General features: G+C 29.7%; 1 protein-coding gene and 1 non-coding gene across 2 annotated transcripts in view; both read right to left on the bottom strand.

Moving 5' to 3' along the window:
• LOC114130237 (echinoderm microtubule-associated protein-like 2) overlaps positions 1-14,388 on the bottom strand; it is a 51,496-nt gene extending 37,108 nt beyond the window's left edge. The window contains 2 exon segments of the mRNA XM_050198159.1: positions 1,002-1,111; positions 14,131-14,388. Of these exon segments, the coding sequence (XP_050054116.1) occupies positions 1,002-1,053 (52 nt within the window). The 5' untranslated portion in view covers positions 1,054-1,111; positions 14,131-14,388.
• Positions 14,389-14,728: 340 nt separating this feature from the next.
• On the bottom strand, positions 14,729-14,810 carry Trnas-cga (transfer RNA serine (anticodon CGA)). Its single transcript has one exon. It is a non-coding gene; the product is annotated as a tRNA-Ser (tRNA).
• Between the last annotated feature and the right edge of the window lie 5,131 nt (positions 14,811-19,941).

The following is a 19,941-nucleotide window of genomic DNA, read 5'->3' on the forward strand; positions in this document are numbered from 1 at the left end:
TATTGAAAAACTTGTAAAACGTTCATTGTTCATACATAGTATATACTATATATATTAATATTATGTATTAGCAATTTGAACAAATGTAAAAAATTGTAATTTCATTGATGATAAAAATCAAAAGATATAAGATAATTATTATAATCAGGCTTACAGCTACTAATAATATGTATGAATACTTTATTTTATATCAAGATAAAATTTAAGAAGCCATGTTATCTGATGGTCGGTAACATTGGTAACAATACATATGTACACATTGTACAGGAGCCGCCCGCGCCCTGGGGGGGGGCGGATAGGTCCCAGAACGTAAGGACTAAGGGCCCATACAATTTTTTGCTCGCTTCCCTCGCACTGTTCGTATTTATTGTTGTAGTAAACATTTTATATAGCTGTAATGTTTGTTTGATTGCTGTTGATAATACTATTGGGGGGGGGTTGGTTAATTTCAATCATTGAATGGAACGCTATTTTTTTTACTTCTGGGAGTCCCTTTTCCTTTATTTTTCCAATTCGAGCACTAACAGTATGTACTGCCCACTTGTGCAACTACATATAAACGTTAGTTGAGACAGAGGAGATGAGCTATAGCAATTACAATCTACGCTGAAACTTGTATTAATCTTATCTCAATCTATATACTACCTTTTAAATTATATCTTATTTCACAATAATTGTGATTATAATTATAATAATATGCAATTTTGAATAATTTAAAAATGCATTTTTTTAATAAGCTATATAAGATAACTTCAAGCCATGCAATTTAATTGGTGTCTGTGAAATTTAATTAACCCGTTATTCACTTTATAACCTAGTAGTGAGATGATTATTAATTTTCACGTTGAAGCCCTATTAATACTTTAAATTTTGTAAAAATAAATAAAATGTTGTAGACATATTTTATGTTCGAGTACTATAATTTATCAATATAAACTTATTAATATAGTGGTTCTAGTTAAAATTAATTAATTGCTTAGTTTATTTTTTTTTTAACTTACCGGCTTCAGATTTTGAAGACGATGACAGTGATTCGGCGCCATTGATACGCATATTAGTGACTTGTTTAAAACTAATATTTTATCTGATACTATTACTTCATTCTGCTAATCTGAAAAAAAAATACTTATTAAATTTAAAAGATAAATCGTTTTTAAAAATTATAAAATAATGTATCATGAACAAAATAAAATAGCGGCACAAACTAATAACATTCGTTCTCGCAAAAAAAAAAAACAATTTTAATATGAAATGATTTTAAATGTAATAGTTTAAATACACCAGGAATAAACATAAAATTTGTATGACTTAAATCTAATAAGTTGCTTGATTTCTCACAAATAAATTATGCAAATGATAAATTACTTTTTTAAAGGTGTTTGCGATTTTCAATAGAAATTGCTATGTATTAATAATTCATAACACGTTATACATTTCACTATAAATAGAATACATATACTATTATAGTTACAAGTATAAAGATCACATTTTTTAATACATAATATTAATTCACATATAAGCTTAAATCTACTTAGTTTTTATTTTTCAACTAGTCATTGATCATTGCTCAATTTATAACAAGACGTCACAACTCTCATTTTTACAAAACACAACTATTATAAGTTACAAGACATCTATTGAAATTATGTCGACCAAAAATAATGTACAGGTTTTTCTCGTTATGGATTATACTCGTTCGTTTAAATAATGAAATTGCATGATAGTGGTAATACAAATAATCTATAAAAATGATTGCTAAGTAAAATGAATATAAACTTTATCTAAACAAGACCTACATCAATATGGTTATAACTTATAAGCGTTATATCTATCTTTGCTACGTTTATTAATTAATCAGAACAACTATTCTTGTTGATACACATAATTTACAACATACATATTAAGTAGTTATATAGGGTGATATATTTAATGTACTTAAATAAATACGTGTATTTTTAATATCAGTCTAAAATAATTCAAATAATTTTCAAAAAAATACAAAATAAAATGTTACATAATAGATCTCAGCAATGACTATAAAAAAAAAAATAATTGGTAAATGCTAAAACAAATCTATTGTATTTGCATGTACGCACCCGGAAGTAAATTAAGCCGGGACATTCTTGCGTGATCAATATTCCAATAATGGGCTCGATACAGAATGACTTATGTATAAGCATGTGGAGCGACCCACATAATGAAATAAAAGTTATAGAGAATAAAAAAAGGTGTGCGTAGTAAGTTTGAATAAAAAATTCTTCGAAAACAAATGTTAATTAATATATATATATATTTTAATTTATATGCGATACTTCTATTACCTATGTCATATTGCATTTAAATCGTCTTCAACAAATCTATGATATCCATTACTACGTTAGCAGCAATTATATTTCGGTAATTGAAAATTACTATACAAGAAATTTAAATACATAAACTAACTTGAGCCATTAAACATCCATCTGCATAGAATCGACATTATTAATAAGGTGATAGGAAGGAAAACAAAAGCTGAATAAACACAAACCAACGCGGTTTGTTCATATAAACAAAAAAATAATACTCTATATAAATGCAGTTTTTTACTTTCACTATAGATCCGGTGTTACTTTTATTAAATGCTATATATATATATAATAGATATAGGTACATGTGTTTGTGTGTGCTTATTCCGTGTATAAGTGTATTCATGTCTTCATACAAGAAAAGGTTCATTATTATAATTCTTTCAAGGTTATTATGTAAATGTAAAATATGGTTCGTTTATTTATGTAATAAAAAAGAAAAGAAAGGTACAGAAAATTAAAGCCTAATCAAAAAACCTAAAATCAGATCAAGATTTAATCTCTCAACACGAGTCACCGATTAGTTAGATGAAGAACTTGAACCAACAAGAGACATGTTTCTTTAAAGTTTAAAATAATAACTATAAACTATCCTTTCAATTTTATCACGTTTACATTCAAAGAATATTTCTCAAATAAAAATTATTTCACGTAGAAAAAAATTAAACGAATATTTATAAGAAAAAAAATGGTCAAAAAATAATATTTATATTGACTGATGGTAGTATTAAAACCAAAATGACTAAATTATTTAACTTCTTATTTTAATAATGAGTTATAATCCCCACAAAAGAATAACCAACAATAAATATAAACAATAAAAAAAACCCACTTATTTCACCATCTAAAATATAAACACTTTTATTCGATTCAATATCAATGAAGAAAACATTGAACAATTTTTTACATTTAATCTAGTATAATATAATATACAATATATACATTTTTTATTGATGTAATCTATTTAAACCAAAAATTATAAACAGGTAGTGTGAATTTATTATAAGACTTATTAGTTATAACTTGTACTTAATTTTAAAGTAGGTTAATAATCAGTTGTTGAAGCCTTAACAAATAATAAAAAAAAAGGTTGGTACAAGAATTAAAACAAAAAGTAATCAAACAGCCTATAATATAGCTATAATTGAAAAAATCCACCACTGAGTACCTACAGAGTTATTATTAATCGTTTAGCAATTTGAACGTAGTCGGCTATACTTCAATAATTATTCAATAACACTGCAGTTTTTTTTTTTTTTTTAATGCTAATAAAATAATAATTTACGCAACATTCAGAATGTATGTCAAAAATAATAAAAAGTGATTTCATGCCTAGTGAAGCTTATCCAAAAATATAAAAATACAACACTTAAATGAAAATTTTGTCTGTAGTACTATTACAAAAATATATAATAAGTGAAATCTTTGAAGTAATAACAATTTATTATAAATGAGATTATATACATTAACCTTATATAAAGAAATTGTATACAGAAATCAATTTAATTACTCAATAAAATAATTAAATAACAGTAATTATGAATTAGGTAAAATTTAAATCGATTTGTTATATACTAATACAGGTAATATATTTTAGTTCTGGCTATTATACATAATAATCAATACATGCATGATTGAATGCAACTATTATAATATTATTGTGCGCAATCAGGAATTATGAATAATACTAAAATACTTTACAATTAGGAATAAAATTGAAATTATAATTATCTTTTATTGTATAAATAAGATATTAAACATTCAACTCGATTATTTACTGAATATAATATACTCCGATACTCGTATATTGTGTCTGCAGATAAACAAGTATTTAAATAAGTACGTAGAGTGCAAACTAAAATGATTATATAAGAAGGGTTAAAACTTAAAATACAGTTATATATTATAATTATATAAATTTTATATTTTACATGATTAATCGAATTAAAATATTTATTATTACCTATTAACTGTTAAAAAAATATTGATATAGTATTTGTGATCATATGAACTAAAATAAGTTATTAGTATTTTTTTTTTATTGATCGAAAAAAGAATATACCCATGTATTATGCATAATAGTTATTAAATATATAATTTTCATTTTCCATTATCTATTTCCTTTAAGCTATACTTGTGTTGGAGATAGAGAGTAAAAGATTTTTTTTTTAAATACAAATTGTAAACTATAAAACTAGTAAACAAATACAATTGACTAATATTATTTAGTACTAGTACATAATTAAAAAAAATTACAGAATAAAAATGATTCAACATAATATAAAATTTATAATATCAATAAACAATTTTTATAAAATATGAAAAAAAATATTAACATAGCATAACGTATACAATAACAATTAGGTTTATGGTAAATTATATACAATAATCGTTCTTTTATAATTATATTTTTTTTTAAGGTTTTGGTTTTTATAATATTATAATTTTACGTCAAAATCTAATGAATTAAATAATATTAAGAAAGTTTATAGTTTTTTGACCACAAGTTTTTTTTTTTGCGTAATACACACACTTCAGCATCTAAAACCCTGTGTTGTCATCTTTTTGTATAAATCTATATTGTACGACGTATTTCTATACTTAAAATTTTTTCCTATACATAGTTAGGTATATGATAATATGATCATAGGATTAGTCCAACATATTTGAAAATATAAAATAGATACATTATTGATAAAAATTAACAATTTTACTCATAGCAACATAATCTTTTGAAAAACTTGGTATTTGTAAATAGGTCAATCATATTTTTTACTTAAAAGTTTAATACATATATCATTATATGATTGTGTTTTTTTTTTTACATAGGTAATGTAAAAAGGAATTACATAAAATCATTTAAAATCTTTTTTTTATTATTCCCATACTACCCATACTAAAACTAAATCAAAATAAAATATATATGTAAACAATTCGTCATAATACTATATATGCACCTAATAATGACATACGACTGGAGTATAGCCGGTATAGGTATACGAAGAATGCTCTGCTAACCGGAAATACTATATATACACTCGACTGTATAGAATATGCTGACTGATTTTCAGCTGTGTAACTTGCAAGAACAATTTTTTCAATACATTTTATACCTAGTCACTCTATTGCTAGATAATATTATCAATAAAACCTCTTGGAAAGAAACTACTGTGTCTAAATTTTTCATTTAGTCCATCAACAGATGATTCACGATTTAACCCGTTACACTAAGCTTCAAGAGGGGATACAATTTTTACACTGAACTTCGCAAAACAATGTCATTTGAATATTATGCAGCCAAGAACAATTTCGTAGTTGAAAATGGTAACAAAGCAATCGTACGAAATAATCAGAAGAAGGAATTAATGAATCACAGCGGAATCCTATTAGTTTATAAGGTAGGTTTCAATGCCATTAACATGATGTGACATTTAAGACTAAATTATAAACATCCATTCCTAAATGTCTAAAATCTAAATAAGATTAAATTTAATTAAAGCTAAAAATTGAAATATATTAGGTACATACTATAAAATAATTATCCGTTATAGGTTTATTTTTACTATTTATAAGTAAACTATTATGTAAATTTTATTTTATATAAAATGTGACATATTAAAATCAACTCATCAGTCATCAATAGAGACACGATTTATGATACCTATAAACAATAAACTACCTCTTATGGTTTTCATAACTCAAGCGTCTACGATAAAAAGTATTTAACCATGCTACGATACATATAGGTAAAAAATATGTTATTACTTATTAGTTACTTAAATACTTCATTAGTCAATTACTCGTGTATATTGTAATAAAATTCAAAATGTATATAGTTACACCCTCCTTATTTAACATAAAAATACTTTTAAATTAACGAAACAGAATTATGAATAAATTAAATCTGGAAAACCTAAAAATGACGAGTCGAATATTTAAGTATTTACTTTACGTACAAGTTAGGTAATACACACACACATATAATAATAAATATATATACATTTATTTACCTATGTTAAATAGACAACTGCAGATTGTGATTTTGGTCGACTTCTGTACGACAATGCAAACTCTCCAGTTAGATGTATTTGTGTATACGCATGACCTAATCTTCCTAAGTTATACAACATACGGCGAGCGTACGCTTTATTTTGTGTTTCGGGTTAGGTTACACATGGACTGTGGGTCATACGGCCGACGGACCAGAGTAAAACGATCCGACAATTACCATCAGTGTCTTTTGTGCGGTTATATTCATATACTTATGTAGTTATATTGTATATTATATTATATATAAATAGATAGATCTATGTATTAGAAAACGAACGGATATCCGTTGTTGGAAAGTGTGCCGAGAGATGATTTTACCGGTTCACAGAAGTCATCATTATATTATGTTTGTATTATATCAAAATGATTAACGCTTAAACTAGCCAACCCCAACACAATCTATTATATACAGCTGGTCCAGGTTAAAAGTCAATCCGTAATATCTATATGCATCATTGTTGTCATTGTACAAACACGAGTATGTGACCTAAATCAATCCCGCATTAAACACTACAAGATCTATATTGTGTAATATAATATAAACAATGTCACCAGCAAATATTAATTAATTCTGCACTATACTTAGGTTTCGTTTTTAGTACAATTTTTTTATACACCGTAAATAATAAAAATAAACATGTACACTATAACAACTGTTTTTCGTCTTACACCTAAAGTTTTCGAGTCAGTTAATTCAATATTTATTCATAATTATTGCATTATTAATATACGGCATGTGTCATGTCTGAACTACAATTCTATATAAATCTTTATATAACATTCACACGTAAAAATGTGTAGCTTGTATATAATTATATGATAATTTATTTTTCCTAACATAGTTTATAATATATTAAAAAAAAAAAATATTTTACTTAAAAAGATTATATGAATTTAGAGAAAAATAATTGCTATGTAAAATTTAAATCGTTAAAAACATGTTATGCAAGACATTTCGGAACAATCGAGTTCTAACTTGATTGTTCAAGTTCACATGATTCCTGTTAGGCAAACATCCTTTCTTCCAAATCGTATTAACGGTCTTTTTAGTAATATATGTTACAACAGGTCTAATAACAATATAAAATTCATAATTGGCAAAATTATTATGAGCTTTTGGTTAATTTGATTTAATAAATTTAAAAAATAAGTGATTAACAAAAACAACAACTATACAAAAATATTATTACAATTGTAAAAACATAGCTACCCAAGATTATATTTATATAAATTATAATGAAGTACACTAATATAAACCTACAAGATAATATGACAGAAAATCTTTTTATTTTTTTTTTAATTTCCTTATAAAGTTTGATCTGAAACTGTTCTTTTAGTTTATTTTAGTAAATTATTTCAATGCAGTTTATACATAATAAAGTACTCGATCTTGAACTGTAAACATGTATCTTATTGTTTAATAAAATAACATAAAATAGATAACCCGAAATTATAAATTTGTTCTAGACAATTACGTCAACTAAATGATATCCGGCATATTATTATTTTATACCTAGAAGACACATAAAATATAAACACAATAAACACAAACAAATATAATATACTTGTTCAGATTTTTATGGAATGTAGAGATGCATACAAATAGTTATGATTGGTTCCTCTTGAGTTTTCAATCGTAAAATAATTTCATTGGAAGATTTACGGTACCTATACCTATAGGTATATAATAAAATATCACACTAGTCATAAATCTAGTGGTGACACAAACTATTTTGCATGGAGGAGCATATTGTTTCTATTAACTACCAGCTCAGCAAAGATAGGTATCATAAATAGTTTTTACATATAAACAGGTAACAGGCATGGGTGACCACAATATATTATATTCAAAGCGTATTCGATTTATACGTACATGCATAAATGTTACTTGCGTCGCCGTTGTCACAAGTACAAAAAATAACAAATTATTTGTAGCTATATATTATGTGCATTTTGCATCCATAACATCTTCTAAATAAAATTATTTAATTCAAAACTACGAGTTAAAAACGAATGTATAATCTAATAGTATACACAATCTATACTTCCTATTGTTAATAATTATAATTTCAAATTTTAGGTATTTCGATAAAATACATACAATTAAAAATACAAATCAATAGAATTGATTTCAAATTGGGTTTCATAATTATCATTTTTGATTTTAAGGCTAGGTATATTATACTTGTAAAAACAACGAAAACATTACTATAACACTAAACTTCAAAATCCTAATATAATATTTGACTAATAAAACGATCCTTATTACTTTTGTCGTATTATTTAGACCGGAATGGATAGTAATGAGTAATGACTAGGAATGACGAAACGCACGGAGATTCGTGACCCGTTCCTACCGAGTGCAGAGATATGCCCTCTAATCACCACCACTGAAAGAGATTGTCCACGCTGCAATAATTTCAGTTTGTCCAGTTTCAAAACCACTTGCAGTACGTAATAACTAATAATTAAACCATCGAACACTGCACAATAATGCGCCATCAACTATAGAGTAACATTTTTGTCACTACCTAGATACCTGTATAATATAATTTTGTATGCTATGTAAACATGTTTAGACACGCGAACCAAGTTCACGGATACAGGAGCACGTGCGTTTTATTAAATAGAAAATTGTCAGTTAATAGAAATGCAATAATAATAATAAAAATGATTATGTTCAGTAAAATAATATTGGACAATGTACGTGATGTCTCCAGCGGTCATGGGCCTCCCGGTTTATAAAATGATCATTCCATTCACTCGTCGCTCTATTCAATCACGACAAAACTACAACTTCCACTACCATTGCAATACTCCTAATAATAACATTATATAGGTACCTACCTACCTAACCGGATGAGGACGACGATGAACAATGAATCGAAATGCATTTTTTCAATCTTAGTAATGGTTTTTCTTTTTTCGCGAGCAAACACTTTATTGTATTTACGTATATAACGTTAAAAAAAATGATGATATCAATTTATCGTCGCGGTTTATATGGCGCGTCACAACACGGAAACATAAGCAACAGTTACTGTGCGTCGTAATCGCATATACCTATATAGTATATACCTACTTCTGCTGCAATACGATTACGGCATACTCGTTTTTTTTTTAATCAACTGCAGTAATTATAATGTAGGATTTTCACTTTTGAAACATTTTTTTTATCACTAGTTTTGTATTTAAATTATGCTCAGTGCACAATACTCCCACTTTTCATATATATGTATTGTACATTACAATAGATCTTTAGTAGCACCGTCCAAAATCCAAATATTATAGTAAGATTATTACCGCCATAGCGACATAACGCCACCGCCGTTAATTTCTCTGCCGTGCTACAAGATGCATCACTTCCTCTAGTTATCCGGAGAATGTTTCTTATGCGTTTCGCTTTTTCGACCGCATCAATTGTTTTGTTTTTTATCCTCAGTATCTACATAATACCTATTTATACTGGCTATACTATAGTATATATCCGATTTATAATATAATAATTATCATGATGATAAGACCGGCGTCGGACGTTTCTCATTATTCCTCGTTTTATATACGTATATATATATTATAAACGTGCGAAACTGAAAAAGACAATGGGCCCCGCGCATACTAATAGACTATAATATAGTATGTAATGAGTAAGTGGGAGTGGGGTTAGGTTAATGAACACGACTCGCAGCGGCAACGCAAGGTGTGCCCCGGTGGTGAGCGGCATAAATTCTCGTCCGTCCGTCGTTGTCGTCGTCTCGTCGTCCCCGCCGACGGTCAGTGGAAAAAAAATTGTTTACAATGGCGTCGTCCGTCCGTCGGACGAGGAAAACAGGTTCCCCGGAATAGTGTACGCGTAATATGACGCGCGGCAGAGGATCTCATATCATTCCGGTCGCGGCGCAGCACACTTTCGTTCCTACGTGATGGAAATATCTTACAAATATTATTATCGTGAACATAACGTGTACTGCAGTGCACGCACACATAGTCTCGTCGTAATTTATATTTATACAGAGAATGCGTAAATGATGGAGTTAGGAAGTACTAGGTATTATATATAGGTACATTGCGCGGTGGTGGACGAAAGAACAGAAGATATATAAACTCTGGCGACTGGTTATTCGCACCACGCGCAGAAACTAAACAGCATACCTAATAGTAGAAAACTAATAAACAGAAAAACAGAAGTCACGCGTCAGCCAGTCAATGGCCAATGATTTCGAATAAATAAAAATCAAAAAGTTTAAATAATAATAATATTAATTATATATGTAACATATTATTGTATACGAATATTATGTTTAAGTGCGAACGCTCGGGAAGGCATTAGATATTATGTGAAACGACATTTCTTCAAAACTGAAGCTATGTTAAGTTCTCTCAGAATAAACACGGTGCGACGGTGAAGGCGGTTCGAGGATACGTGAAGATTTTGTCGCCAAGTATGTAGAAGACCTTACCGAGTTTTACGACGATGTATAATATAAGGTGCGCGCTACGTGCACGATCGCGCGCATAGAGAAACGGGCCACGTATGTTATTATATTATTTATACATATATAGTGGTATAGTATTGTACGGTGAAGGTGGAATATCGGCACCATATTTGTATATAAAAGATAAAAAGGAATCTGACTGGCTGCCGGTGACTGCCATCTACTGCAGCCGCAGTTGTAAGTACGATGACGGTGGCGGCGGGGGTGGAGGTGTGTATCTACGCCTTAAACTAATTTCTCGTCGTGCGTATATAATATAATATTGTCTCTCGGTCGGTCCAATAGGGTAAAACGGGTCATGGCTACTGCCGTTGCCGCCGTAGTCAGTTAATCATTGTAGCGTTTGATTTTTTTTTCTTCTTTCCATTTCAAACCACAAGAGTTCAATCATATTCACGGATGATATAATCGTCATCGTCGTAGTGATATATATTATACACACACACGTATATTATATATATTCACCATGTTTACGTAAACATTTCCCCTTCACGCGTCGTTGTTGACATCGTCACCAGTAGTCAATATAGACGGGTATGATACAGCTCGATATAGTGATGCGTTAGTATCGCCGGCAATTTATAACAAATATATATATATATACCTAAGGCATCTAACCTTCCCTTTTTCTGACGAATTGTGAATTATCTTTTGAGAAAATTATATAGTAAAAAAGTTTAAATTTCTTATCAAAGTATGGAAACGTTATAAATTGATATTTATTTTAAGAAAATGATACTTGTAAATTATAAAGTTTAATTTATAGGTATGACAATATTTTAGTAAACAAATAAATCAATAAAAATAATAATAATATTACTATATCAAACTTACCCACAACCGTAAGTCCCACGGCTTATTATAGAGCCTAAAACTACATCATTTAAAAAGTAATACAAGACAATTTTTGAAATGTTATACGTTATGGAGTATCATAAAAACCTTACTCTTATTCTCTGCATTTTTCTTTGAATTCGAGAACCCCAACAGGTGCGGCCGGTATATTTTACTGCTACATTATAAATATAAAGGTAGTTTTGGGACACACATGATAAACCCACCGACCACCAGACGCCAACAACAATAATGATGGGATACTCTTATTATTATAGTGTCTGTAATAATATCGTATCCATCAGATTTATTTCACGTGGCTCTCAATCTGCGCGATCGAAAAAAGTACATATATACGCACTACATTATTAGACGGTAATCGAAGGACGCCAATCATTTTATACGGTTCTTTTGAAAACCAGTAGTCCTCGTATTATATAAAAATATAATATAAAATATATGGTGCATCGACACAATGTGCAAACGACCGTGTTGACGAAACTCTAACCGATTTTTCATAACTTTTTACAGTAAATATAAACTACCGTCAAGGATGTCACCGTATTAAAATGTCAAGTAAAAAACGCATTATGGAAATTTCTGCTCAACATGATTGTCGAAGATAATTATTTGGAATATAGCACGCTCATTCAGTGAATTGTATAGTTAAGGTATACCAGCCTACAATTTCAATTAAGATCCATTGCCTCAGTTTATAGTTTGTTTGACTACGGGTTGAATAACAAGAAACACAATGGTTTTCTCCGCATTAGCTGGTGATGAAACATAATAATGATGAAAGATCACGCGGGTGGAGTGTAACTATTATATTATGGTAATATTTTAACAGAGTTTTCAACGACAGATATTCGATCTCACGCGATTCAAAGATTCATAAGAACCGATTAGCCAGCAAAAATTGCACTGCTATTATAGTCTTCCAACAATAATAATTTACAAAATTTGCTTACGTTATATAAAATATAATATGTAATAGAAACAAAAATAATAAAGTAGTTTCTACAAAAAAGGAGATATTTTTAACAACCCTAAAAAGTAAACAAACTATAAAACATATATAAACACCTGTTACATACTACAGTAACAAACACTGTCTAAGCGCAGGTGACTTATATGACGTGATAAATGTTAACTAGGTACGTAGAATGTAACACACATCACAATATATATATATATATATGTAAATGGAACTAAACACAATTATTATACAATAAACTGTTATTATACGATTTTATGAAATAAGTAGTAGCTTATGTTAATCTCTTTAAACATTCAAACATCGAAAATACTCAAGTTTGTCATGGTATGTCAAATATAACATATATTATATTCGACTAAGTATACTAGTTTCGAGATCCACTCGCATATTTTGTACTTCACTTGTAATAATATTGTAAATTATTTCTATTGCTTCACGATTACAATAGTTTTCAGATAACGTTAACTGTTCAGAATTCGAACACAAATCATACATAGGTATGCGTATGCCAATCGAACGGCATTGCTTCTTAACATCCAAAAGAGAATTACTGAAACCTTAGCAAACAATAATTCCTACATAAGTCCTATAATATGTCATCATGTAAGAGTGCATTTCGTCGACTACCATACAGTCTGTGTAAAGAACAACATTGAAATATGGTGATACACGATGATTGCCACGAACAACATAATTAATGTAAAATTATCGAAGATCTAATGACAAGAATACACGACTGCAGTCGGAATAATCACAAATACACGCGGCCCGCCTCACTGCAGTCACTACAGGTGTCCGTATCAGACCGTATATAATATTTTATAGTCGTCTTATCGCGTGATGATAATTGATAATAAACGAATATTGTAAAGCACCAAACACGCGTATCGAGTGGGCACCACCGATAATAATATTGTCGTATTCATTGTTATTGTTGTTGTTGTTGTAGTCATTTATTTGTTTCCAGGTATAGATACCTGGAAACGAAACAGATGTCGATTTTTTTCGGTCTGGATTGTTTAACCAATAGTGATGTGACCGAACTACGATTGTCTTCGCCCGAACCGTGTGAATTCAACCGGGCGTCACAGTCTACAAATATTGCTCACCAGAAACACAATATTATGATACTATAATAGGTATACATTGATGGTCCAGTCAAGTTCAGCAGGGCGATGTCAATATATAACTGAGAGAACCCGTGGGAAGGAAAAATATTAATAGTAATTAAATACTCGCGACTCGCCTAAAACCAATCCTACGACATGATTTTGCGTAAACTAATTCTGTGCAACAAGTAAGTAAGCAAGTGCTTTACCTATAGGCGATAGGGGTAAACAACAAGATGATAAAACCTAAAGGCAAAGATAATTGTATCTATAATTGATTCATGGGTACTACTTACGTTTGTTTCTTTCGCGAGATGTCATATCATTACTGCTGCAGGAGCACGTCCGAACTTATTATAAGTATTCTAGATCCCGAGATGTGTGTGTGCGAACCAAAAACAATTTGAAAACAAAACGTAAGAGCAAAACGCCTGTCGAAAAAATATACAAAAAACGAAAACAAAAAACGACGACGATAGCAGCGACGGCGAACAGACTTAACGTCAACAAACACAGCGACGGAGCGACTGTGGACGAGTGTGTGGGGCGGCAGACCGCGGCTGTCGTAGGAAAACGGAGTTGCCTATAGGTGTAACTCATGGCAACCGGCGGCGGCGACGACGAAATATACAGTGTGACCGCCGTTCAAAGTGTAAAACTATCTGCGAAATTATCGTGCAATGATCGTGGTGTAGATTTTGTTATGGAAGTGACGCGTCACAAAAAAGATCAACATAATCGGTAATGTAAATTCCCCTCTCGCGAGTTCCAAAATCCGCCGAAGAGTTGACGAGGCGTTTCCCAAGTGTTCTCTAGGTGTCACTAACGGATCACCACTGCGTCGTATCGATGAACGAGAAGAAAGTTCGAGAAAACCTACAAAAAGTTTCACTCCGCTGCGGACAGGATTCGAACCTGTGCGGGCAGAGCCCATTGGATTTCGAGTCCAACTCCTTAACCACTCGGACACCGCAGCTCATGCCGGCAAGGTCGATAATCGTCGTTATTTAAGCGCAGAAGCGATTACCTACACAATGCAGATATTATTTTTTATAAATAATATGATACGTTCACTATTAACTACAATCAATTATTCCATACGCTGGGGATGGACAACTGTCGGCCCTCGAACCTTTTTTATCTGACCTGTGTTTCATTTTCAAATTGCATCCATACAATTTCATAGTTCTTACTCTATAGTTTATACTGTATAGTCAATATTGTATAAGTTTATTTATAAATCACGTTGTTCGTATAATATCTTATCCATCATATAATAATTTGTTATCTGACATTAACATCGTTAAATGTCTATTTGTCATGTTATAAATATATAATATGTATGTAAAGTGTAAACGTATAGCTTGCTATATAGCTATTTTACCACAGATTTCTATATAGAAGTATAGAAGTCTGTATATTTTACCTACCTGGCTACCTATTTAATTATATCAGTTAACAGTTTCTTCGTATATAGTAGGTATTAGTTTCGTGCTGTCGTTTCGCGAAGCTACGCGCGGAAATAGAATCTTGCGTCGTTGTGGCGATCGACGCGGGTGTACGCGAGTCCATGTGAACCTAGCCTTATTATTATTTTCGTGGTTTGTAGTGTTAATTCACATTATAAACGAGCGATTGTAAACTCTCCCGAGTCTACTCCTAACTTACCTGACGGAAACATCTAAATTCTCCCGAGTCTTCACTCTTCAATACTACTAATTTAATTTAATAAAAATCATAAAATAAATCTAATATACAAAATATACGTTTGATAAAATACAAATGTTTAAATTTAATTTTTTTGATAGTAGGATTTAAAAAAACTTATGGTATCTATAAAAAACGCATTTTTATATTATAATATATAGTCAAATAAGTTTCATAACAAAATATAATTCACAACTTAAACTAATTGATTTAAGAATAATATATAAAAATGGTACTGGTTTGTTATAGCCCCGCCGCGGCGAGTGAAAACTTTATAGCCCCGCCATTCAGGTTTGTTATAGCCTTGCCATTCATATAACAACAGAATTTAAGTTATATTTAGGTATGTGGTGGCCCGTGGGCGGAATGCATTGTGGGGGCCCCTTATGCATAAACAAAAATTTTTTTTTTTATTAAAATATCATAAAATTGTTGGGCCCCTGGGCTGCAGCCCACTCAGCCCTCCTTAACCTTAACTGGGGCTACAAAAAACGTAGAGGGACAGATAGAAATTTTTTAGACTCGTATTTGGCAGTATTTATGTGGTGATCAAAACTGAATAATAGTGATTCATTTGAAACCATTTTAAAAGATATAGCAGAATTTTGGGAATAACATAGCGCATAAACATTTTTAATTATATCATTGTTTTATATTTATAATTATTCAATTTTTTTTTAATATTATATCAATATCAATATATAGTTAATAAATAAATATTTTTAATTATACCACTGTTTTATATTTATTATTATTCAATTTTTTAATTTTAATACATATATAAGTATATATATTTATACGATGTATTTATTGTTATATGAATGGCGGGGTGATAACAAACCTGAGTGGCGGGGCTATAAAGTTTTCACCTGCCACGGCGGGGCTATAACAAACCAGTACCATAAAAATAAGTATATAACATTTTATAAGATAATTTATATGTTTGAAGTTTTGAACACTTGAAACTATAGGTACAGTAATATTAATGTCTATATAGTATATAGCCTATAGATACTACTGCAGACCCATATCATGCCGCGCAACAAAAGACGCGACGGACGAATTTCTTCGCCCGTTTCCACAACGAGCAACATTTAAGTAACCTGGGTTACCGCTGGTTTTGTCACAGTCGTAACTAGAAGTCGACAAGTCACGTGAAATTTGCATCGGAGCAGTACATTCAATTTCGGTGTCATAAAACACATTATCCGTGTAATGGAGTGATATGTACGGCATTGAACACCACAATCTTTCGAACGACCAGTCAAATCTCGGCTCTTCCCGTCCGATTCGCCTAAGCCATCACGGTTTGGTTCTTCTGCAGAAACCTGCCGATCAGACGAGACGAACGGAGATCGGATCTCGACTTCCGCGGACGGAAAAGTTCGTGGATTCGTTGTCCGACGTAGTTTGCCAATTCAATCGGCGTCGGACAAAATGCAATCGGTTCAGTGGAAACCTGCTGTACTATAACAGCAGTCGGTGCCTGCAGAATCGCAGCCTTGTCGAATTACCAAGTATAACCAATTGTTATAGCCGCCGCCGTTAAATTAGGCATCGATCCGTATGGTCGTTTTATAGTCGTGTCCGATACATTTTGAATGGCTGAGACTGTTTTTGATAGACCTTTTTTCGGTTTCATTGATATAGGCTCATCGGTTATCGGGACCGTAGAGGACGAAGACAATGTCTCGTTTTCAGATATAGTGACTAATAGTGTTCTGCATGTTTATATAAATATATAAGTTCGTTGTGAAGCTTTAATGCTTTCAAAATTTAATAATTATTAAATATATGTGTTTGAAATACTTTAATACTGCAGAAAAGTGAAGGCTGAATTGAGACTGTTAGATTTGATACCGACAGTATTATATTTATTTCAAAACTATGCGGTTAACAATAGCAACAATATACAGATGTTTATAGTTTTTGTAATGGAAATACATTTATTCAAGCCATATATCGATGGCTAAAAAGCCAAAAGTTGTAAGTCACAAATACTAAATTTTACAGGAGAGCAGTTTTAAGATTTTAAATGATTCCACACCAAATAACTTTTGTTGTAGGTTTTTGATTTCAGATGTTACAACTTATAAATTTGTGAAATATTCTGTAGATTACATAAATTATTACTTTTAAGTCTTAATTGCTTTTTTTGACGTACCTAATAATAATGTATCTTTTAAACTTGAATGGGACTTGTTATATTTGTCCGCTTAATTATTCTCATAGCCTCACATAAGTACACCCCACCACTCATCCATTTATATTGAGGCACATTCCTCAAAAAATTATCTTTACCACGCCACCAACTTATACAATTCTTTTATTTAAAATATATACATTCCGTAAAGATCATAGTGTTATGTCAGTACACGAAGAAACTATTCACTTTTTTATGTTTTTGAAAGAAATTTCACATTACACCACTTAATCATATCAATCCACCAAATTCAAAACTGCATCTGCTTAATGAAACCATTCTGGATAATCCTTCAAGACACTGTAAAAGTAAATTGTGTTGTAATATCTTTTAAATAAATAAAAAAAATTGAGTACATTTTTTTACTATATCTTATTTTACAGGTACAAATTAGATATAGAAATATAGAAAATAAAAACTTATAAAGTAATTATTGTAAATTTACTTACGTAAACTTAAATATATCGTTATGATAATGTTATAAAAAATGGTTATATTAATTACCAAAAAATACTGCTTACTGATGCATAAGTTATTTTTCCATTTGTATTGAACATATTCAGAGAGTAAATTAAACGTTCTACGAAGTATATTGGTATAATACTATAATATAATACCTACTCATTTTTAATGATCACAAGTTATAACTCATATCTAAATATGGAATCATTAAATATAATAAAAACTATGAACAGAACGTGTTCTTATATATAGCGGTTGAGTGGTAAACTCCAAGATAAAACACATATTTTAAACTATTAACTATCTATTGGAAAAGATTAAAAAATGTATAAGAGAGTGCAAGTACAGTAAATAAAATTATAAATAGATAAGGATACCCTCTTATATACAATAACAATTTTGATTTGTTATAAATGACTCATAATTTTATAAGTTTTATATTATTTTTATTACATAAATCACACATAAAACGATTTCAGAAAAAAACATTGTGCTTAAATAAATATAATTATTTATGTAGGTAATTACCATTTCAACATTTAAAATATTTATCTTTACAGATAAGATGAAAAATTATACTATTCAAGACTAGGTATATCAAAAATATATTATAAGTACCTAATGGCTATTTCTTATATCATGTAAGAAATCATAAAATAAATATAATAATTTTTTTTAAATTTTAGATGGGTTTTTCATTTGTAAAGAGAATTAAGTACTTGGTAATCAGAGAAGACATTTATAAACCTATTCAATACAATTTAACTACCCCAGTGGCATAGTTATAATTTTGTTCTGAGGGGGGGATATATAATTTATTAGTTGAAACATAAGGTGAAGCTCTCACACTCCACAAACTGTTCTTCAATTTTTTTAAACATAATACTATACAGTATACACAGTTAAATTGACATTAGCCTATTATTCCCCGCCATAAATAAAGTATAATATATAATAAAATAAATAATAGAAATGAAAAAAATATATAATGTACTTATAAGTTTAAAAAAAAATTATAAATAAAACTTGAATTCAAAAAAGTGGGCAAGTGAGTACCGCTCTGCTGTACATTAGGTGCCGTATGGATCATTATTTGTCATTATTCATTATATATTATAGGAGTGTTAAATTTGAATCCAATGATAGTTATCATTGTATACCAAAAACGATTCTGAACGAAGATGATTTGTCAGCCTAGGATATAATTTCTAGTGGTTGTGAAAAAGTTGGTTTATGTTTTAATGGCCTGAATACAACAAAATTAAAGTTCTTTTATAATAATTGTAAACTAAACTTATGAAAAACCATGTATTAAATTTTTAACTCTTAGCTACTTATACAAAAATTTTTATGAAATATACTTTCAAAATAATTTGCAAATATTCATGCTTTTGACGAATTTTTGTCAATATTTAAACTTCAAATGCTAATAAAAAAAAATTGTGTCTATGTATTCTTATAATTTTTTAATCACTATAAGAATAACATATGAGGAACTTTGTATAAAAATTTCAAGCATTTTGATGGGGCCAAAAAAATTTTATCGACACTTCAAAAAACATTTTTCAGAAAAATTGAAAATTTCAGTTGTCTATAAATAGCTCAAAAAAACTCAAAATATTTTGAAAATTAAATCATGTAAAGAAAATGCCAATCTAAATAACTGGTAAAATTTTCAAGTATCTACGACTTATACTTTTTGAATAATAACAAATATTTAAAATCGTTTGGGATA

Source organism: Aphis gossypii, chromosome 1 (genome assembly GCF_020184175.1).
Source record: "Aphis gossypii isolate Hap1 chromosome 1, ASM2018417v2, whole genome shotgun sequence".
Taxonomy (NCBI): Eukaryota; Metazoa; Arthropoda; class Insecta; order Hemiptera; family Aphididae; genus Aphis; species Aphis gossypii.